At 41.4% G+C, this 23,210-nt stretch overlaps 1 protein-coding gene and 1 pseudogene across 1 annotated transcript in view; both read left to right on the plus strand.

Moving 5' to 3' along the window:
- The window catches only part of LAMA3 (laminin subunit alpha 3), a 285,924-nt gene that overhangs the window by 107,996 nt on the left and 154,718 nt on the right, over positions 1-23,210 (plus strand). The window contains exons 10-12 of the mRNA XM_053571366.1: positions 966-1,097; positions 4,133-4,195; positions 5,567-5,701. Of these exons, the coding sequence (XP_053427341.1) occupies positions 966-1,097; positions 4,133-4,195; positions 5,567-5,701 (330 nt within the window). The remainder of the gene's footprint in view (positions 1-965; positions 1,098-4,132; positions 4,196-5,566; positions 5,702-23,210) is intronic.
- LOC128571741 (28S ribosomal protein S17, mitochondrial-like) lies at positions 1,944-2,349 on the plus strand (annotated as a pseudogene).

Here is a 23,210-nt window from a genome sequence, read left to right on the forward strand (position 1 = left end):
GGGCATTCTCGGTTGTCAATGAGGTGTACTCCTACTTCCTTCCTTCTTCCACGTCCCCCTGAAAAGTGTGCCCCTCACTTGTGCCCACAGAGCATAGACATCAGCAAAGGGAAGCAGGGCTTGTGAATGTGATCACGCCTGCTTAGCAGCCTCACCTTTAAATCACGTTTCTAGTTTTTTCTCATGACTGAAGTGGCCCACAGCGGTATTAGAGGCTTAGCATAAAGGATCCATAGGGATCCACTAAATCCTGAACAAATTAAAGACAGGACACCTGGAGACGCCAGGCTGCCTGGCTCCTGCGGATATACTCAGATGGCATTGACAGTAGCCGCCCCTGTCTAGAGTGACAACCTACCGGTAAAGTGAAACCCCCAAGTGGGAAGTTATCAAACCTCTTATACTCCAGCTATGTCCCTCTGCCATGCAAGCCGAATAATCCAGTTTGGTTGCAAAAACCACTGGCGTTAAGCCATGCTGCTCGAGTCTAACATTTGGGTTCTGAGTGTAATCGTCCTGTGCCGTCCACAGATTTGGTATCCGTGTCCAGCCACCCCATACGCGTGTCTGTATTGCAGCTGTGTGACAATGAGCACTTTGTGGGCCTCTGCAGTTGGCTCATGGTCAGGAGGGGCTGTGCCCAACTGACCTACCAGGACCTACAGCACCCCTGTCCAGCTCCTGATTGCAGTCAGTGCAGGCTGCGCCTTTTCCTCTGCGAGCTGGGCAATGCTCACTGTAATGACCACCCTCCACAAGAAGGTCTCAGGGTGGGCGCTCCTAAGAGCTGATTGCTAGGCACCCCCTTAGGGTCAGTCCATGAGAACCATCAGTCAGGTCTGAAGTGAGAAGCAGGCTGTGCTCTTTCAAGAATAACTGTAGACCAGTGACCCAGTATGAAACACTGCTTGTTACTGGGGCGTATCCGCCTCCTTAGGTACAGTGAAAACTGGGATCTCTGTTAGCTTGCAGCTGTGACCCTGAGCGTGCAGAGGACTGTGAGCAGGGCTCGGGCCGCTGTCACTGCAAGCCGAATTTCCATGGAGCTGACTGTGAGATGTGTGCGGCTGGATACTATGATTTCCCGTTTTGTCTGGGTAAGTACCTGCTGGGGAACAGGAGGTTCCCCTTTTGGTCCATAGCTGGCTCTGTGCATTGACCCCTGTGGGCATGGTGGGCAGGGTTGGGAGGAAGACAGAAATGGGGCAGACAGAGTGTATTTACCTGAAAGTGTTTCCAAAAGCTTGGAATATGAGTTTTATATACATTCATTTTATTGTCTTACTCATCTTGAAAGTGTTACATCATACCATCGACACTGTCATCTCGACAGGTCAAAAAGTTCAAATATTGGCAATTTCAGCTGACTACTAATCCATATGTGTGATTTTTCATAAGCTTAGAGGAAATGTCACGGGCTTCTAGATGTTTGTTTGCATAGAAGCGGCTTGTGTTGTGTTTGGCCGGGAGTTGAGGGGGACGTGTTTCCTCTTTCTTACTGGACAAAAGGCCAAGTTGTTACTCCACACCCGGCCTTGATCCAAGTGAGCATCTCCAAGGGGAAAGGTACATATTTGTCAGAAACACTAGAGAAAACAAAGCAAGAGAATCTATGAAGCCAGCTATGCAAATTATGATGAGAGCATTGATTCTGTTTGTTTTGCAACAGAGTAAAAACTGCACTTTGGGGTTAGGACAAAAGAACACTGGATCAAAAAGACTCCCCCACCATTGCCACCTTAGTTCTTTCCCATCCCCACCAGCATAACTCCTGTAGATCTGTCACGGGAAGAGCATATTGAGTTGGGAGGACAGGGGCACAAGAATCACACAAGAGGGGTGAGTATATATTCTAGTTTGCACCTGCTGTGCCAGAGTAATCATTAAAATTGCACCCACTTGTTCTGCGGGTCACGTGGCTGCTCAAAGCTGGTAGAGGTGACCAACGCCACATAATGTCCATAGTTCATTCATCTGTCCATGCCAAATGGATCGTGGGGAAGGTGATTGGGACAGCAATGCAAAAAACTGCTAGAGTGAGAGTGACCAGGCTTGTTCTGGATCCCTATTTATGGAAGTATTTTAATAAGTGGAAAACTTAACTTTGCTCATGATGCTCTTCAGCCGTGCACAGTTGGGGATATTGTGCTTCTCAAAGCTTTACCTGTTCCACGAACGAAGCACGTGAAACAGGAACTGGCTGAGCTCCTTTTCAAAGTCGGAAGAGTCATAGATCCAGTGACAGGAAAACCCTGGGCAGGAGCTACCTACCTGGAGAGTCCAGTCAGTTTGGGAACAAACCACCTAGCCAAAAATCTAGAAGAACTCAGTATCTCTTCCTCACAGTGAAGGAGGATTAGAAGAAGAAGCCAAATGGAAAAATGTACATGTTTACTGTATGAAAAAAGAAATTTTTCTAAGTTTCATCACAAACCATCCAGTTTCTCTTATAGTATTTATGAAATAGCTAAAAGTCAATGAAGTAAAGGGCTCGTTGTAATTTTTCATAAGATCTATGGCCACATTTCAGATCTTCTTTTCAGTGGATTTACTTTCACATTGCACTAAGTGTCCCTAGCAATCTGCTGCATTTTTTGTGAGCTCACTGTTTTAGAAGGTATAGTGTTTTTCATTCAAAAAATGTTTCCTGAACTTTTATTTGGGGGAAAGAAAGCCTTTTGGTATAAACAGATAAGGCCACATTAAGTGAATATTTTTGATGGTATATATTCAAAATAAATTTAAACATTTTGTCTGATTGCACCAGTTCCACAGGCAAATTAGTCAACATGCTTGTGGCCAGACTTTTTTCAGATTAAGCTATATTAATACTGTTGTCATGTAGAAAGTAAAATCTTAAAATTCTGTGTCACTTCTCTTCTAGGCTAGATTAAAAAGGAATGACTTCCTTAAACCTAACAGATTGATTAAATTGTAGGACCTTGCACACAGGCATTTGAGTTGGAGAGTGAGTTTTACTGCTATTCATTAATAAATTGTGACAATTTAGATTTTGACTTGAAAAAAAAAATTGCACCCACTTTCTCAGTGGAGAGTGTCCTAGTTTGGAAGTTGAGTTATATGGTCACCTTATATTTCAAGAAACAAATGTTTTAAGTCCAAATAAAATGACATCACTTTGGGGTTTTATCGATTTAGAACCTGTGATTATTGCATAGGGGCTGAACAGAAATTGCATTTGCCTTTTTAGTGTAAAAAAAAAGCAGAAACTTGAAGCAGTTTTATAGCATAAGATTTTAAAGAATAACAGGAAAGAAAACATTTTTTGAAAGTCTCGATTTTACATTAAAAAAGGCAATAAGGCTGCTGAAGAAGCCAAGCTTATCCCGGCTTGGGCTGAAACTTAGCTATTGTGAACACAGGGCGTCCGTGTCTGTTCATTAATATACGGATCAGAATGTCTGAGCCGTCTGGCTTCAGTTACCAGCACATCTGAGATAGGGCAGTAGCATCTCTGTTTCATTTTCTGCATGCTACTTTTCACTAAGTGAAGGAGGACTTCTTCCAACTTAGTGTAATTTAAAGGTTTACTTTCCTATCACCTTAATCATTCTCTATTTTTTTATTTCAAATTAATAGGAGGGTACAGATTTTTAGATTACATTGTTCTCACTTCCAAGATAAAGTTCCAGTTGTGAAAGAGCCCCTCACCCAGGGGGCGTAGTATCCACCCACGCATTGTGCCCATTAGGTGAGATCCCACCAAATGCCCTCCCTCCTTCTGCCAATTGCCCTCACCCTCCCTTGACCCCTAGTACTAGACTATATTTGTGTTTTATTGTTTATGTGAACATGTGTTGGTTTCATATTAGCATTGAGTACATTGGCTATTTGTTTTTCCGTTCTTGCAATACTTTATTAAGAAGAAAGTTTTTCAACTCCATCCATGTAAACATAAAGATGTAAAGTCTCCATATTTTTTATGGCTCAACAGTATTCCATGGTATACATATACCACAATTTGTTGATCCATTCATGGGTCGATGGGTGTTTGGGTTGCTTCCCCAACTTGGCAATTATGAATTGAGCTGCAATAAATATTATGGTGCAAATGCCTTGTGGTAAAATGATTTTTGTGGTTCTTGTTTTTTTTAATAAACTATTTTTACAGGAACTCCCATTTTTCCTATTTCTACTCCAAGTGCAGAAGATCCAGCAGCTGGAGATATAAAAGGCAAGTGACCTCCCTTTTAGTTTAACTTCAAAGAAGATGTTAGGCTCCGCATTCTATTCTTCCTGTGCACACTGCCAAGCCCAGGTTCAAGTCTCCCTTTTTCAGGAGCACGGCAGGGGCCTTGCAGGTGTCACCTCGTTGACCTGCTCAATGCTCTCCGTTCCAGTTCAGCCTGTCTCTTATGACCACGCTACCTGATTAAGGAACTACACAGAGCTGGTTACACATTACTGGCTTGCTCAAAACCTTCAGTGGCAGCCAGTTGTCTACTGTCTTATTTGAGTTTCTTTCCAAAGAAAGAAATTGAGCTTAAGTAGTTTATTTGGGAAGTGATCCCAGAAAACTCCAGGAGGGGAGTGAGTCAGGGAGTGAAGGAGCCTTTATAAAGGTGCTTTAGCTGACAAGTTCCTACAGTCACACCCGAGCTGGATCCCTCTAAGCAGCTCTAGGAGATGGTGTAGAACTGGCTCAAAGTGAACCCGTCTAAGTGGGTAACCTCGGTTATCCCCTGGTACTAGAAGCCTGACTGCTTCTGGGGCAGTAACTCTGTGGCATGTACAGCTTGGCCTGTAGGAAGGCTGAGGAGCTTCTGTTGCCAAAAGACAAGCCCTTGGGCAGAGAGCAGCAGGAATGTTCGGTGGGCTGTCTTGGGGTGGAGAGTGAGTACCCAGAGGATGTGGGTGCTATGCCTACCCAGTCATTTCTTTCGTAATTATTTTAAGATCCCCTCTTATTTGCAAAGCACCATTCTGGCTACTGGGGACTCAGCAGTGAATACAATAGAAAAAAACAATTTCCCAGCTCTTTGAGAGCTTATATTCCAGTGGGGGACTCAAACAATAACATACGTAATATAGAAAACACAAAACAAGTAAAATATCTAACATGTTAGGCTGTGATATGCAGAGTTGTGTCCTGCACATGGGGCTACTTTTAAGAGGGAGCCCCTCACATCATAAACCATCACATGTGAGCAGACTCTAGGCCTCTAGACTTGAGTCTGGCGCTGTGGGTAGTTTCCTACATAAACCCACATTGGTTTTATGGTTTCTTCTAAAATAATAAATAGAAATATATTTAATTCAAGATTGTCATTAGATAGGAATCTATTAAATTGAAGTTTTACTCTACAGGGTTCAGATTTGGAGGAAAAAAAAATGTTTCCACATTTTTAGGGTAGATGCTAAAAGATTGTAACTGTTTTGCAAATGAATACCCATCCCTGGATGGTTTTAGAGGTATCTCTGACTTTTCCTGAACTTATTTTTAAATTCCCTTTAGTAGATGGTCTCCTGGGCTAAGAATGTTCAAAAGCCTTGGATAATTCCTGGAGGACAGAGACCCCCTCTGAATGTCCCTCCCCCTTTTCAGGGTGTGACTGTCACCTGGCAGGTGTTCTCCCTGAGATATGTGACAGCCACGGAAGGTGCCTGTGCCGCCCTGGGGTCCAGGGCCCTCGGTGTGATACCTGCCGCTCGGGTTTCTACTCGTTCCCTATCTGCCAAGGTAAGAGGGCCACAAACAGCGTATAGATAATCAGTCACTAGAAACAAATTCCCTCCTGAAGAAAGACAGAGGATCCTGACCTGGTAGGGGAGACACCAGGATCCAGAAATGCACAAGACCTTTCTGGTAGAGCTACGGAGCTTGCAGTTTAATAAATCAGCCCCCAGCTTATGTATGTTAATAAATTAACCTCTAACATATGACTCTGCTACTGGACCTTGTCACTCCCTTCCGGTGTTTTCCCAAGCCTATCCATCCTCCTGCCTGGTAGTTAAGGGCTCCGGAGTCAGCTGCAGGCTCTGGAGAGCGGGTGTTTAGGAACCTGCCAATAGATGAGCAGACGGGGCACACGCTGTTTCTCCTACTCGTTTGCGTCCTGCTGGCCCATCTTAGGATGAGGGGGCAGAGGGTTGGAGAATCAGGAGCCTGGTCCTGCCCCTAGACCATGGCAGGTGTTGGGTGAGTGAATGCATGAGTCCTTCGCAGTCTTCCCCACTGCCTGCCATTGTTCTCCCCTCAGGTATAGAGGGAGGAGACAGAAGAGGAGATTGTCAGTCAGGGCCCAGGGCAGGAGATAAACACCTCTCCCGGTATCAGAAACAGAAAGAGACGTTCAGAGTAACGGGTGCTAACCTAAGTGGTTAAGAGCAAGTGCAGGAGGCTCTGAGCTGGGCTTCCAAGGAGGCCTCGGCTGGGATGGCTGGGTGCCAGCCCAGATTTCAAGGGGAGAGTCCCACCATGGTGCTGCTGCCTCTGTGGCCATGGCTTGGCACCCCGGAAACCAGAGACAGGGCACAGCTGCAGAAATGTTCAAGGAACTTCTTCCATAGTTCTCTTTGTATGCAAATACTTCTAATTTGCAAACCCAGTTGGCATCCAGAACCCAGCTCCAAAAGAATCTGCAAAGAGCTGGTTTTAGCCATCCAGTCTCTGAAAACAGGGGGTTAGTATCAGCATGGAGCAATCTTGTCTATGATATCACCACACTAAGGAGCTGTGAATAGGGGATGGGGAACCCCCGTCCTCCCAAGCTGGAGGACAAAGCAAGGCTGGCAGCTTGTACCAGTCACTTCTGTTACTGGAGTTCCTACTAATAGTGCCCATGTCTAACACTGCTGTGAGGATTACTTAATACTGATAGATAAGCTCGTAGAACCCAGGAAGCCCTTGCTTACAAGTTAGCTATTATTCTTATTCTTTATCCCCCTTGATTTGCCCCATACTTCCCTCTGCATCAGTTTAAGAGCTTGTCATCCTGGTCCCAGTCATCTCCCTATCTGCTTAAATGTCCAAGCACCATACCCCAGACCTTCCCTGTTGCTCCTGCCCTCCCCCCAGCAGGCCCTGTTCATGGACCCCTCTCCCTTGCCCTCATTTCTCAGCCTTTGACTCTCTGGAGCCCTGAGGCTCTCAGCAGTCCCTGCTCAGAGATTTGGTTACCTGGCAGTGGGAGGAGAAGGGAAAGAAGGGGGTGTTTCTTCTTTCTCTGCCTTGACTGCAGCCTGAGAAGTGCAGGGTTGGAAGTCAGGATTTCCATTTCCCATGGAAACATCAGTAGGGGGCATGCTTTGGGTAGAATTATGTGAATCATTCTAAAGGTAGCTTCTGTACCAAACTAGCTCTGTGGCCTGGTTTGGTGACTTTGCCCTGTATGTAATGCATTTTTTGTGGAAAGATATCCCAAATAGTGACTTTTAGAGCACAAGATGGGGACCGCTTACATTTTTATTTTAGGCTGGAGACATGGAGTCCCCCACTGACAAAATGAAGAACAGTTGTAGGAAAGTAGTGGGAAGGAAGCCTTCTGTTTCAGATGTCCCCTGGCATGCAAGCCTTCAGAAGCTTATGTTTGGAGCAGGAAGATAATAAGTTGGTGGTGAGCTCTATTCCATCAAAGCAGGGGGAGAGATTGGGGCGGCCAAGTAGTTTATCTCATTCTCTTCCAACAATTACTTAACATGAGTCTGTCTCAGGTAAGCATTTTATAGCAACCGTTGGTTTTTTCAACAGTCCCCCAGTTTTGACTTAAATGTAAAATCTTTGGGGCAAGGAGTGGATTTGAGTGTCTCATGTTAATTTTCTATATGACCCACTGACATCCATGATATTTTTCTTTAGCTGCCATCATTTTAGCAAAAGAAAACTGTTTTTGTTGCTGAAAATAATCTCAAGGGTTTTCTTTTTTTCCCTTTTCTATACCAGCCACAACCCCAGAACTCATTCTAGTGAAATGAATTAAAAATATTCCAACTTAGTCATTCATATGGCCAAGGCTGTCCAACTCTGTCCTTGTGTTTAGGGATGCAAAGGTAAAGAGTAATAAAATATTTAAAGAATACACTTTTCTACATTTCTTAACTACTAGAAATAATTCATTTTAAGGCAGGTAGAAAATGCACAGATATATTCAAGATAAAGCATAAGGGAAGCAGAGCTTCCAGAACAACAGAGTGAGGAGGTCAACAGAAAGTCTCTCCAATAAAACAAAAATTTAATTGTTGAAAAAAAAGTTTCAATTGAAGTCTTTGGAAATAGTCATAAAGCATATAGCAAGTGAAGAAACAGTTATTTTAGAAATCTGAATCTAGGTAAGAACAGCAAGAGCCTGTGATGTTTAAGCATGACTCCCTCTGTTGCCCACCCATCCCTCAACCCTGTTTTATGGATGCTTTACCTGCATGTGTGGCAGAGAAGATGAGTTCTCTTTCCCCACTATACTCCAGTTTGGGGCTATGGCTTTATCCTGGGAGGGGTGGGCTACTGATATTTCTCATTATTCTGCAGCCCTGTATTGAGAAGCTCTATTCTACAGGGGCTCAGCAGAGAGGACCATGTCCAAGCCCCCACTTTTAGGGTGGAATCAATAACCTAGGCATGTAGGCTAAGAATACCATGATCCCCAATCTTGCCCACCCCAGCTGGCTCCTAGAGTGGAGGTTCCATGCTGGGAGAGGCAAGCTGGGAAGACCAGGGGCTACCAGCTTTCCCCTGTGCAGGGGTGTTACTCCAGAAAAAGTGGGTCCTACCTCCCGCTCTGGTGGCACAGTGGTTCTATTCAGGAGGAAACCACTTTTGTCTTTTGTCCATAGGACAACGAGTGCTACATCTCTGCTTGAGTGAACTATTTTGAGCAGAGTAGAGGACTCTGTACCCAAGGGTATTATAGAAAACAATGAAGATCTTGGTGTATAGCAATTAAGAGGCTGGTGATTATGATACAAGCAAAACAGCAGAGCAGCCAGAAATTTAATAAAGCGAATCAGAGAAAGCAACAGCCAAAAAGAGCCTTTCTGTTTCTGATAATTCCGATAATTCTAGAGGTTGGGAGGCTGTGTGCATGCACTAGGCTGCACTCCTTCAGGGTCAATCAGAGCAAGTCATGGGGCAGACTCAAAAACATCCCCCAAGGTGCACACAAAGCCATCAACATGGGGTGGAACCTCACTAGCACAAGGGACTTAAGCACAGCCTCTGACCAAAGACTGTTAGCTACTCTGACACAGTGGCAACTCCTAGTGAGTCAGGTGTAGAAATAGTAGAGTCTTCTCTGGCCATCTAGAAGACTGTATGCACGCTTAAGACTGTGCACGCTTGGCTTGGCGCCCATAGCACAGTGGTTACAGCGCCGCCCACATCCACTGAGGCTGGCAGGTTCAAACCCAGCCTGGGCCAGCTAAACAATGACAATCACAACAACAAAAAAAGACTGTGCACTCTCAGCAGTGGTCAGAGAGCAAAATCCAAACTAGTAATCCCTGGCTGAATGTGTGTCTACACCATGAACTGTGATCACAAACCTCCAAGTCTCTCTCTCTCACACACACACACACATCCAATGGCAAAGAATAAAAATGTAACTGATCACAAGGGTTTAAGCACAACCTTCAATCAATGAATGACTTGTGTTAACCCAGGGGTGACCCTGACATACCTAGGCCATAAGGCAAAAAAAACAAGGGTAAAAACCTGAGCAAGAATGTCAGAGGCTGCACAGTATAGGGGGAAAAGATTTTGAAGAATTAGTTGAGCCAGTCATTAAACAGTTGAACAACCAATCAAGCAAATGATGACATTAGTCCTGGTAGTGATGGTGGGTCAGTAGCTAGAGTTGTATCAATATATTATCTTAAAAAAAAATCTAGTTTCCAAAAAGAATTGTGAGATGTCAAAAGAAATAGGACAGTGCCAACCGCTGGTGGTGGTGGTGGGGGAGCGAGCAGGCAATAGAAGCTGCTTTTTGATGAGCCCAGATGGTGGACTTAGTAAAAACTTTAAAGCATCTGTTATAAATCTGTGTAGAGGACTAAAGGAATAATGCTTTCTGAATTGAAGGAAGGTATGATGACATTGTCCCATCAAATACATAATGTCAATAAAGAGATAGGAATTATTAAAAATAACCAAATGGAAGTTTGAAGTTGAAAAATATAATAACTGAAATGAAAAATTTATGTCTCAACAGTAGGTTTGAGCTGGCAAAGAACAATCAGTAAACTTAATGACAGATTGATAAAGATAGCACAGTCTGAAGAACAGAGAGAAAAAAGAATGAAAATAAATGAACAGAACCTTAAAGAAATATGAGACACCATTAAGTGTGATTTATTATTTATTTATTTATTTAAATCATTTCACTATGTCACCCTCGGTAGAGTGCCATGGCATCACAACTCACAGCAACCTCAAACTCTTGGTCTTAAGCGATTCTCTTGCCTCAGCCTCCCACATAGCTGGGACTACAGGTGCCCGCCAAAATGCCCAGCTATTTTTTTGTTATAGTTGTCATAAACTATAGCAGGCCCAGGCTGGGTTCGAACCCGCCAGCCTTGGTGTATGTGGCTGGTGCCCTAACCACTGAGCTATGGGCTCCGAGCCAATGTCCCATATATTTAATGGAAGCATCAGAAAGAAAACAAAGAGAGAGGGTTAAAAAAATAATCAGAGAAATAATGGCTGAAAACTTTCCAAATTTGATGAAAAACCATCTATATACCTAAGAAGCTTAATGAACTTCAAGCAGGATAAAAACAAAGGGATCCACAGCCAGAAATATCATAGTTAAAATCATAGTTAAAATGTTAAAAAACAAGGACAAAGAGAAAATCCCCATGCTTAAAAAAAAAAATTACTTATTATTTACAAGAGAACCTTAGAATAATGATTGACTTCTCATCAATAACAATAGAGGCCAGAAGGCAGTGGGACACACATTCTGAGTGCCAAAAGTAAAAAACTGTCGATCGAGAATCTTCTATTCATGAAAATTATTATTCAAAATGAAGGCTAAATAAAGACATTCTCAGATGAACAAAAACTGAGAATCCTTTGCTAGCTGACCTTCCTTACAAGAAATAGTAAAGGAGACACAGCTCAGAAGGAGGGAGAGGCGGCAGGAGCTGCTGGAGGATTTAAATCTACCTGGAATATTGTGACCCTGGCCATGATTTATTTATTCATATTCATTCTCATCTCTCCATCCCCAAAGCAGGATGTGGCGAGAAAAGAAGCATTGCTTTTAGGCATCGGCATATGGAAATCGATGAACCAGTTCCTTCCTCTGAAGTCAGTTCACATCCAGTTCCCCACCAAATGATCCTTACATTGCAGATCTCCTGCAAGTGGCCGATAACAGAGGCTCCCATCCAGAAGGAGTGTTAAAGGACAGAAATTTAGCAAGTAACCGGGTGGATTTGAGCTGCATCAAGAGAGAAGGTTGAAGAATGCACATCAACCCCACTGAGGTGAGCTGTGACCCCAAGGATACAAACAGAAGGGCCTAAATTGCAGCTGGTCAGTGCTGACTCTGGGTCACGGGAGTGAGGAGAGGACAGTCGGCTGAGATGGAACCACACCGGAACGGCGGTGCCCCAAGGTGCAGAGCAGCAGCCGTCTTTTAGCAACAATAGGGCTCACTCCCGGATATTCTGAAGCCACACCCCCTGTCTCCCTGGGCAACCAAAGGAGGCTGGGCATCTACTCAGGTGGCAACCACCACGGAACAGATCTGGGACGGAATCACAGGCCCCCTGAGACTTCAACCCAGAGTTACTGTTTCACTAGGGTTGAACAGAGACCAGCTAAAAACAAGACAGAACCACTTAGCCCCACCACACCAAAAAGGTCCCCAGTTTCTCAGGCCATAGCACTGTACGGGTCCTTGACAAAGCTCCAGGGGAAAAATCAAATGATGTAAAACAATCATGGGGTGGAATCAGCAGAAAAACTCTGGTAACATGAATAACCAGAATAGATCAACCCCCCCAAGGAAAGATAAGGCAGATGTAACTGAAGATCCCATTCATAAACAGCTGGCCAAGATGTCAGAAATTGAATTCAGAATTTGGATCGCAAACAAGATTAATAAAATGGAGGAAAATTTGGAATTAGAAATTCGAGCAGCAATTCAAAAGTCGGAATTAGAAATTCGAGGAGATATTCAAAAGTTGTCTCAAGAATTTAACGAATTTAAAGATAAAACCACCAAAGATTTTGATGTACTGAAGCAAGAATTTGAAGCCCTCAAATATCTGAAAAATACAGTAGAAGCCCTCAGTAACAGAGTGGAGCAAGCAGAAGAAAGGATTTCTGACATTGAAGACAAAGCCTTTGAACGCTCCCAAACTCTCAAAGAGGAAGAGAAATGGAGAGCAAAAATGGATCATTCTCTCAGAGAGCTCTGGGATAAGGCTAATATCCGCCTCACTGGAATCCCTGAAAGTGATGAAGTGGCCTTGCTAGGCACAGAGGCCCTTCTCCATGAAATTATGAAAGAGAATTTTCTAGACATGCCAAGAGATTCTGAAATTCAGATAGCAGACAGTTTCAGAACCCCAGCATGACTCAATCTGAATAAGACATCCCCCAGGAATATCATAATTAACTTCACTAAAGTTAATGTGAAGGAGAAAATTCTGAAAGCAGCCAGATGTAAGAAATCCATTACCTAAAAAAGGAAGAATATTAATGACTGAAGATCTCTGCTGAACCTTTTCAAGCCAGAAGAGGGTGGTCATCGACTTTTAATCTCCTAAAGCAAAATAACTTTCAACCCCGGATCCTGTATCCAGCTAAACTGAGTTTCATTTATGATGGAGAAATTAAATACTATAATGACATTCATATGTTGAAGAAATTTGCCATAACCAAACCAGCTCTTCAGGATAGTCTCAGACCTATCCTCCATAATGACCAGCTCAATCCTCTACCACAAAAGTAAACTCACTCAGAAACTTTTGATCAAACTCCAACTTCCACAGTGGCAAAAAGATCAAAAATGTCCACTAGACTTTTGAAAAACTCGATACCTAAAATTTTACCAGACTTATTAATATTCTCCATTAATGTGAACGGCTTAAACTGTCCTCTAAAGAGGCACAAGTTAGCTGACTGGATACAAAAACTCAGGCCAGATATTTGCTGCATACAAGAGTCACATCTTACCTTAAAAGACAAATATAGACTCAGGGTGAAAGGATGGTCATCCATATTTCAGGCAAATGGTAATCAGAAAAAAGCAGGTGTTGCAATTTTATTTGCAGATACAATAGGCTTTAAACCAACAAAAGGAAGGATAAGAATAGTCACTTCATATTTGTTAATGGCAATACTCAATATGATGAGATTTCAATTATTGATATTTATGCACCCAACCAGAATGCAACTCAATTTATAAGAGAAACTCTAACAGACATGAGCAACTTGATTTCCTCCAGCTCCATAATAGTTGGAGATTTCAATACTCCTTTAGCAATGTTCAATCAATGCTTTAATAAGAAGCTGAGCAAAGAAATTTTAGATTTAAACCTAACCATCCAACATTTGGATTTAGCAGACATCTACAGAACATTTCATCCCAACAAAACTGAATACACATACTTCTCATCAGCCCACAGAACATACTCCAAAATTGATCACATCTTAGGTCACAAGTCTAACCTCAGTAAATTTAAAGGAATAGAAATCATTCCTTGCATCTTCTCGGACCATCATGGAATAAAAGTTGAGCTCAGTAAGAACAGGAAACTGCATACTCATACAAAAACATGGAAGTTAAATAACCTTATGCTGAATGATAGCTGGGTCAGAGATGAGATTAAGAAGGAAATTGTCAAATTTTTGGAACAAAACTACAATGAAGACATGAATTATCAGAACCTCTGGGATACCACAAAGGCAGTCCTAAGAGGGAAATTTATAGCACTGCAAGCCTTCCTCAAGAGAACGGAAAGAGAGGAAGTTAACAACTTAATAGGACATATCAAGCAACTGGAAAAGGAAGAATATTCCAACCCCAAACCCAGTAGAAGAAAATAAATAACCAAAATTAGAGCAGAATTAAATGAAATTGAAAACAAAAGAATTATACAACAGATCAATAAATTAAAAAGTTGGTTTTTTGAAAAGGTCAATGAAAAAGATAAACCTTTGGCTAACCTAACCAGGAAAAAAAGAGTAAAATATCTAATCTCATCAATCAGAAACGACAAAAATGAAATAACAACAGACTCCTCAGAAATACAAAAAATCCTTAATGAATATTACAAGAAACGTTATTCTCAGAAAAATGAAAGTCTGAAGGAAATTGACCAATACTTGGAAGCACATCACCTTCCAAGGCTTAACCAGAATCAAGTGGAAATGTTGAATAGGCCCATATCAAGTTCCGAAATACCACCAACCATACAAAATCTCCCTAAAAAGAAAAGCCCGGACCAGATGGCTTCATGTCAGAATTCTACCAAACCTTTAAAGAGGAATTAGTACCTATATTACTCAAACTGTTCCAAAATGTAGAAAAAGTAGGAAGACTACCCAACACGTTCTATGAGACAAACATCACCCTGATCCCCAAACCAGGAAAAGACCCAACAAGAAAAGAAAATTATAGAGCAATATCACTAATGAATATAGACGCAAAAATATTCAACAAGATCCTAACAAACAGAATCCAGCAACACATCAAATAAATTATACATCATGGCCAACTCGGTTTTATCCCAGGGTCTCAAGGCTGGTTCAATATCCATAAATCTATAAGTATAATTTAGCACATAAACAAATTAAAAAACAAAGACCATATGATTCTCTCAATCGATGCAGAAAAAGCTTTTGATAATATCCAGCATCCCTTCATGAGCAGAACACTTAAGAAAATTGGTATAGTAGGGGCATTTCTTAAACTGATAGAGGCCATCTACAGCAAACCCACAGCCAATATCGTATTGAATGGAGTTAAATTGAAATCATTTCCACTCAGATCAGGAACTAGACAACGCTGCCCATTGTCTCCATTGCTCTTTAACATTGTAATGGAAGTTTTAGCCCCCGCAATTAGGGAAGAAAAGGCGATCAAGGGTATCCATATAGGGTCAGAAGAGATCAAACTTTTGCTCTTCGCAGATGATATGATTGTATATCTGGATAACATCAGGGATTCTACTATAAAATTCTTAGAAGTGATGAAGGAATACAGCAGTGTCTCAGGTTACAAAATCAACATTCATAAATCAGTAGCCTTTATATATACCAACAAGAGTCAAGCTGAAAAAACAGTTAAGGACTCTATTCCATTCACTCTAGTGCCAAAGAAGATGAAATATTTGGGAGTTTATCTAACAAAGGACGTGAAAGATCTCTATAAAGAGAACTATGAAACTCTAAGAAAAGAAATAGCTGAAAATGTTAACAATTGGAAATCATACCATACTCATGGTTGGGAAGAATCAACATTGTTAAATTGTCCATACTACCCAAAGCAATATACAATTTTAATGCAATCACTATTAAAGCCCCACTGTCATACTTTAAAGATCTTGAAAAAATAATATTTCATTTTATATGGAATCAGAAAAAAGCCTCGAATAACCAAGATTACTCAGAAATAAAAACAAAGCAGGAGGAATCACACTACCAGAGCTCAGACTATACTATAAATCGATAGTGATCAAAACAGCATGGTACCGGCACAAAAACAGAGAAGTAGATGTCTGGAACAGAATAGAGAACCAAGAGATGAATCCAGCTACTTACCGTTATTTGATCTTTGACAAGCCAATTAAAAACATTCAGTGGGGAAAAGATGCCCTATGTAACAAATGGTGCTGGGTGAACTGGCTGGCAACCTGTAGAAAACTGAAACTGGACCCACACCTTTCACCATTAACTAAGATAGACTCTCACTGGATTAAAGATTTAAACTTAAGACATGAAACTATAAAAATACTAGAAGAGAGTGCAGGGAAAACCCTTGAAGAAATCAGTCTGGGTGAGTATTTTATGAGGTGGACCCCCCCGGGCAATTGAAGCAGCTTCAAAAATACACTACTGGGACCTGATCAAACTATAAAGCTTCTGCACAGCCAAGAATACAGTAAGTAAAGCAAGCAAACAGCCCTCAGAATGGGAGAAGATATTTGCAGGTTATGTCTCTGACGAAGGTTGAATAACCAGCATTCACAGAGAACTCAAACATATAAGCAAGAAAAGAACAAGTGATCCCATCACAGGCCGGGCAAGGGACTTGAAGAGAAACTTCTTTGAAGAAGACAGGCGCACGGCCTTCAGACATATGAAAAAATGCTCATCATCTTTATTCATCAGAGAAATGCAAATCAAAACTACTTTGAGATATCATCTAACTCCAGTAAGATTAGCCCGTATTACAAAATCCCAAGACCGGAGATGTTGGTGTGGATGTGGAGAAAAGGGAACACTTCTACACTGCTGGTGGGAATGCAAATTATACATTCCTTTTGGAAAGATGTTTGGAGAACACTTAGAGATCTAAAAATAGATCTGCCATTCAATCCTATAATTCCTCTACTAGGTATATACCCAGAAGACCAAAAATCACATCATAAGAAAGATATTTGTACCAGAATATTTATTGCAGCCCAATTCATAATTGCTAAGTCATGGAAAAAGCCCAAGTGCCCATTGGTCCATGAATGGATTAATAGATTGTGGTATATTTACATCATGGAATATCATACAGCCTTAAATAAAGATGGAGACTTTACCTCTTTCCTGTTTACATGGATGGAGCTGGAACATATCCTTCTTAGTAAAGTTTCTCAAGAATGGAAGAAAAAGTATCCAATGTACTCAGCCCTACTATAAAACTAATTTATGGCTTTAACATGAAAGCTATAACCCAGTTATAACCTAAGAATAGGGGGAAGGGGGAAAGGGAGGGGAGGTAGAGGAGAGGTGGGCAGAGGGAAGGTGATTGGTGGGATTACACCTGCGGTGCATCTTACATGGCTATATGTGAAACTTAGTAAATGTAGAATGTAAATTTTTTAACACAACAACTAAGAAAATGCCAGGAAGGCTATGTTAACCAGTGTGATGAAAATATGTCAAATGGTCTATAAAACCAGTGTATGGTGCCGCATGATCGCATTAATGTACACAGCTATGATTTAATAAAACACACACACACACACACAACAAAGAAGAAGGAATTCTGATAAGAAAAGACTTCCTTTCTGTTTCTCAATAAAACTTCTTAAATAAGAAAGAAAATAAAAACTTTTCCCGAGTCAACTTTCCTTCTACAAGTTGAGGAAAAGAATTTTACTACCAAAGGAAGGAAGAGAAATGGATCTAGGTCGAATCTCATACAAAGTTTTTATGAAAACCCCAAGCAGCATGTTCAGCCCCGTCGCCCTGTGATCCTGCACCTTCCAGGCACTGCAGATCCCTACCAGCTAGCTAACCCTCAGCAGATTCGGCCCCTTGACTTGGACTTAGCATCCATAATTGTAAAATAAAAATTTCTTTTCTTTATACACTAAGAAAAAAAATAGAAATAGCAAAGGAAATTTTTTTAATTAAAAGCAAGTAGAACACCAAACAATAATTTGGTCCACATGCAAAAATAATGTTCAAAAAAAAAAAAGAAGAAAAAAGAAATTGGTAAAGGTAATGATGTAGGTAATTACAAAAAGCCTTATAATTGAGTATTTTTATACTTTCCTCTCTTGATTGATTTTAAAAAAGAATGCACATTATTCAAAAGAAATGAAAAAAATCTACATGATAACTTATATACAAATATTCATAGCAGTATTATTCAAGATAGCCCAAATGGGGAAACAACCCAAGTGTTTATCAACCAATAAATAGGTAAGTAAATTGTGGTGTATCCATACAATGCAATATTATTTAGCAGTAAAAAGGACTGAAGCAAGATTTATATGGATAAATCTTGAAAACATGCTACGTGAAAGAAGCTAGTCACCAAAAGTCATATATTGTATGATTCATTTATATGAAATGTCCATAATAAGCAAATTTGTAGAGATATAAAGTAGATTAGTGGTTCTTAGGACTGGGAATGGAGGTGGGTGACAGACAGAGACATTGGGTATTGACTATTAATGAGTGTGGGATTTCTTTTAGGGAAGAGAAAAATATTCTAAAATCAGATCATGCTAATGGTTACACAATCATGTGAATATTTTAAACAATATTGAATAGTATACTTTAAGTGTGTGAAATATATGGTATATGAATTATATCACAATAAACCTGTTTAAAACAGATAAAGCAGAAGGTAGGGATTAGAACCCCAACGCACCAGAGCAGAGTTTTTCCTCCCTGGACACACCTCAGCCTCATCTCTTTGTAAATTTAACTCCCATCTCTCCTATATCTTTATAGCAGTGATCAAAGAATGTGCACTAGAATTTTAGAGTAATTGACCTCACAGGTACTTACTTTACAGCAACCATTCTGAGACCCAGGAGACTAAATAGAGAATAGATATTGCAGGGTGGGGAGTAGTACCCCCATTTCTTGACTCTAGGCCTGCTGTGCTGCAAGAATTGTGTTCCATTCCTTAAACACCTCCAGCACCTGGTGGTCCCAGGACATCTGCAAGCATGAAGACTGTGCTTTCAGCTGAGTTTTTCAGACTGTAGGTCACTGCCCATTAGTGTATGGAGAAATCAGCTTAGGGAGATGGACCAGTATTAAAGTGAAATATAATAGATTAGAACTTATAAGAACGCATCATAAGTAGTAAAGGTAAGATGTGTCTTGTGAAGTGGTTGTTCATAGTTACTTATATTTTAACAGATATCTCTCTCTCCCCCCCCCAGCCCACCCCCCCCCACATACTTTCTGTCTCTGGTTGCAGTGTAAAATGTCTTTCTTACTGTGGATGTGGCTATAACCATTTGAAAACTGCTATTTAAAGGCTCCTAGAGGATTTTATCCTCACTTTTGAGGAGTTTGTCACTTAAATTTTTGTTTTGCTCTTTGGTCTTGTGGCTTCAGACTCTCAAATAGCTATAGCCTGAAGTCATAGAGCATTTGGGTGAGGTTACTATCTCTCACTCAACTGGAAACTGTTTCAGCAATAATCTGATGAATTCATTTTCACCATGAAGATATTCCTGTGCCAATATACACTACATATTTCTTTGCCCAACCTGTCTGAGGTGCAGGGAAGCACTTGACCTTATTTGTTACCATTATCTATGAGATGCAAGGACCAAAGAGTAAAGTGTAAGGAACTAGTTTTGAGATGTGTACTCTGTTTTTTCTTTAATTCATAATCTCATCTTTATTCTTCTGCCTTAACCTCTATAAACAGGAAGGGGTGTATAAATTTCAATGTCCTGCCATCTATATAACACTGACTCAAGGGTGTGGAAACTTATAGCAGGAGGCCTCACAAAAATGTAAGTAGCAGACAAAGCTACCTTTTATAAATGTTTGGATTTGATATATAGGTTGAATTTAGGGTACTTTGCGGAGAGAGTAGACAAGATAATTGGGATTTTACAAATGTCTATGAAAATCTGCCTTTCATTGGAGTTCCTCTTTCAAATGGAAATCATGATGAATTCTTCATATGAATAATAAAGAAAACTTTCCTTGAATTTAAAAACAAATACATGAAAATATTATAATACCCAGGCATATCACTCTTCTTGAAAATGTTAACATTATACTATTGGCCCCAAACTATAATACATATAAAATTCCAGCTGAGCATTGTAGTTCATGCCTATAACCCCAACAGTTGGGAGGCTGAGACAGGATGATTATTTGAAGCCAGGAGTTTGAGAAGCCTGGGCAATGTAGTGAGACCCTGTTTTACAAAAAAAAAAAAAAAGAAATAATCCAGATGGTATGTGTTTGTAGTCCAGCTACTCAGGAGACTGAGGCAGGAGAATCACTTAAGCCCAGAAATTTGAGTTTACAGTAAGCTGTGATCATGCCATTACACTCCAGCTTGGAGCTGGAATAAGACCCTGTCTTTTAAAAAGAAAAAAATCCCAAACCAATTCACCCAATGCATATTTTCAAGGGAAATGTCCAGAGAGCTGTTTTATAACACTCTTTTTTTTTTGTTTTGTTTTTTATTGTTGGGGATTCATTGAGGGTACAATAAGCCAGGTTACACTGATTATAACACTCTTTTACAGTCAAAGGAATGTGGAAAGGTTAGGAAAGTGGAAAAAAGAGAATCTAGGCAGGTGGATATCTGTGGAGAAAATCGTGAACTCCTTACCCTCTCAAAGAGGGAGGATGGGAGCTTAGCCCCTCACCTCAATCTAATGAAGGGCCTCTCATTGTGTCTTAGTCTGTTTGGTGTTGCTATAACAGAATACCTGAGATTGGGTAATTTGCAAAGAAAATACTTTTATTTAATCAATAATTCTTCAGGCTGGGAAGTTCAAGAGCATGGCACTACTGCATTTGTCCAGTTTCTGGTGAGGGCCATTGGTTGGGTCAAACATGGCAGAGAAGTGCAAAAGTGAGTGAGCAAGTGCAGAGATTACATGGTGAAAGAGGAAGCAGGATGGAGCATCTAGGAAGGTGAACTCAATCTATAACAGCTGACTATCACAACAAATAATCCAGTTCTCTGACAGCAAGAAGTCTTTTTCTCCCTTATGCTGAGGTATGGCAGCCTGAGGCCATTTAATGAAAGGCATTAATTTCTTCATGAGGAATCCACCCTTATGATGCAAACGTCTCCCAGGAGGCCCAACTTCCCAAGACTGCTGCACTGGCAATTAAACTTCAACAAGAGTTTTGTCAGGACAAACCACATCCAACCACAGCATGTGGGATGCTTTAGGAGGGGCAGAGGTGCTGAGGCCAGACTTTGGCTTGGAAAACCCAGAGGCTGAGGGTTGATGTATCTTGCTTGGAGGCAAAGTGGGGAGAGTACTGCTATTCTGGGAATGGCTTGCATTTAGTGTTCTGGGGCAAGGGATGCGTGGGTGTTTCCCACATCCAGATGTGGGGGCATCTGGGTAGGTGTCTTAGTTCCTGCCCAATAGGTCTGCTTTCAGCACCACAAGACTTCATAAAAGCAGCTGGAGCTTCTGTGCAGATGCCTGTTTTAAAGAATAGTGTAGTAATAGCAAATTTCAGATTCAGTAAAGCCAATAGACAAGGACATGATTGCCATTGAAAAGATAGTTTCAGTTCCCAAGAGGAGGAGGCATGCCATGCCATACCATGGGGGGGGGCAGGGGGGAAGCACCAGGGTAGGTCAGGAGGCAGAAGGAGGTGAGAACCATGATCAAAAGCCTTATTATTGTTGCTGCAAGAAGGAATGGGTGAGGTAGGGTAAGCAGGTTTAAGATGGTCCAGTTCAAATAATTTCAGTGGAGTCAGGGACATTGGGAATACCCCTAGTTGTCTAGTACCTGGACCTGGTGTGATTAGGGCAGGTGGAATGGGGCCCAGTGTGTGAGAGCTGAAGGAGAAGGTGGTGGGGGTGTGGGTTCTGGATTGGTTGGGTTGCATTTGGAAAGAAGCTCTCAGGAGGGTTTTTTTACTCTCTCTTGGACTCACCTCATTCTGGGAAGACAGTCCTTCCAGGGTCAGCAAGGTCCCAGATGTCAAAGCATCAGCATACAGAAAATAAAAGATGTGATTAATGCAGTGCCTAGGGACTGAGGTAGTTGTGGGCTGAGGAAAGAGTCACAAGCAATAGGAATAGGAGGCATCCATCACCAAGGGCAGGGGAGTGGTAGGGAACCCCCAGAGGACTAGATAGCATCTTTGGAAGAAGAGTCAGCTTCAGATTAGTATGTGCTGGTCCAAGGAGAACAGTCCTTTCCCTGCCCTCCTTTTCCTCCCCTACCCAGGCTCAGAGACAGGAAGGGAAGACAGCTTCAACATGGAGAAAGAATGTCCACCCCCACTCCTAACCCATCCCTCTTCACTTCCCCTTCCCATAATGAGCTTTTGGCCTGAATCCGGTCTGAGATAAAGGAGGGCAGATTTGACCTTAAACTTGATTTCAGTTCAAAATTTTTTCTTTTACTTAAGCATGTGCTGAAAAGTCCTGACTCTTGCTGTCCTACTAGGTGCAGCAAGAGTCACCAACTGAATACAACTGAAAAAGGCCTTGGGATATGGTTGACAGGAGGAGTTGTGCTTGTTTAATACAGTACTGTGAAACACTCAGCCGCATCTCTGTGTGGCTTAATTTACTAGGTCTTCCTTAAAGGAGCTCCATGATTCTGATTTGTTTCTAAGAACTGCCATCATTTTTAATACTCTGTCTATTTAAACATAGATCACAATTAAAAACCCCAAACTCTTGGCTTGGTACCTGTAACTCAGCAGCTAGGGTGCCAGCCACATACACCGGGCCTGCTAAACAGCGAACACCGAACCTGGCCCCGGGCCTGCTAAACAGCAATGACAACTACAACAAAAAATAGCTGGGCATTATGCTGGGTGCCTGTAGTCCCAGCTACTTGGGAGGCTGAGGAAAGAGAATTTTTTAAGCGCAAGAGTTTGGGGTTGCTGTAAGCTGTGATGCCATAACACTCTACTGAAGGTGACATAGTGAGACTGTCTCAAAAAAAAAAAAAAAAGACTCTTGACATTTTTTTCCCCTAAAAAAAAAAAAAAAATCACTGCTTTAAAATTTGACCTTCAGCAGACTATTATTCCATCTAGGTGGAATTTGGTTACATGGCCATGTATCTGAGCCAAAGTGAAAACTACACGGCATAAGATCTCTATGCCCATGGCCTCTGTAGAGCCAAGCACCGTCCCTGAGATGCTGAAGGAATTCCATAGTCCCTCTCTCAGCCTTCCCCTTCCCCCACTTTCTTAAAAATAATTTTCTAAATTTGGTTATTTGTTTTTCAAGCCAAGCCCATGGTGAATTAGACATATAAAATTAGAAGAAGGGGAAAGATTGCTAAGGCAACACACTCCGCAGGGAGGGAAAACAGACAAACAGACGTGAAACTTCAGCAGGATACAGCCTGGGGCCCTTTAATGAAGGGCAAATAATCCTACCCCACTCTGAAGGTACTGAGGAGGTCACTATGAGATTAAGTAAATGAGCATGATAATGATGGCGCTAGGTCATAAAGAAATGATTAAATTATGTCTAATTTACTTGCTTCATAAGGAAGGGAAGTCTATTAGACATTTTAGTGCAAGTACTGCTTTAAATAGTTAAAAGGAGGAACATTTTGGTGATTGAAGAGTCAGTTATGTCTCTTTGCAGTTT

Source organism: Nycticebus coucang, chromosome 19 (genome assembly GCF_027406575.1).
Source record: "Nycticebus coucang isolate mNycCou1 chromosome 19, mNycCou1.pri, whole genome shotgun sequence".
Taxonomy (NCBI): Eukaryota; Metazoa; Chordata; class Mammalia; order Primates; family Lorisidae; genus Nycticebus; species Nycticebus coucang.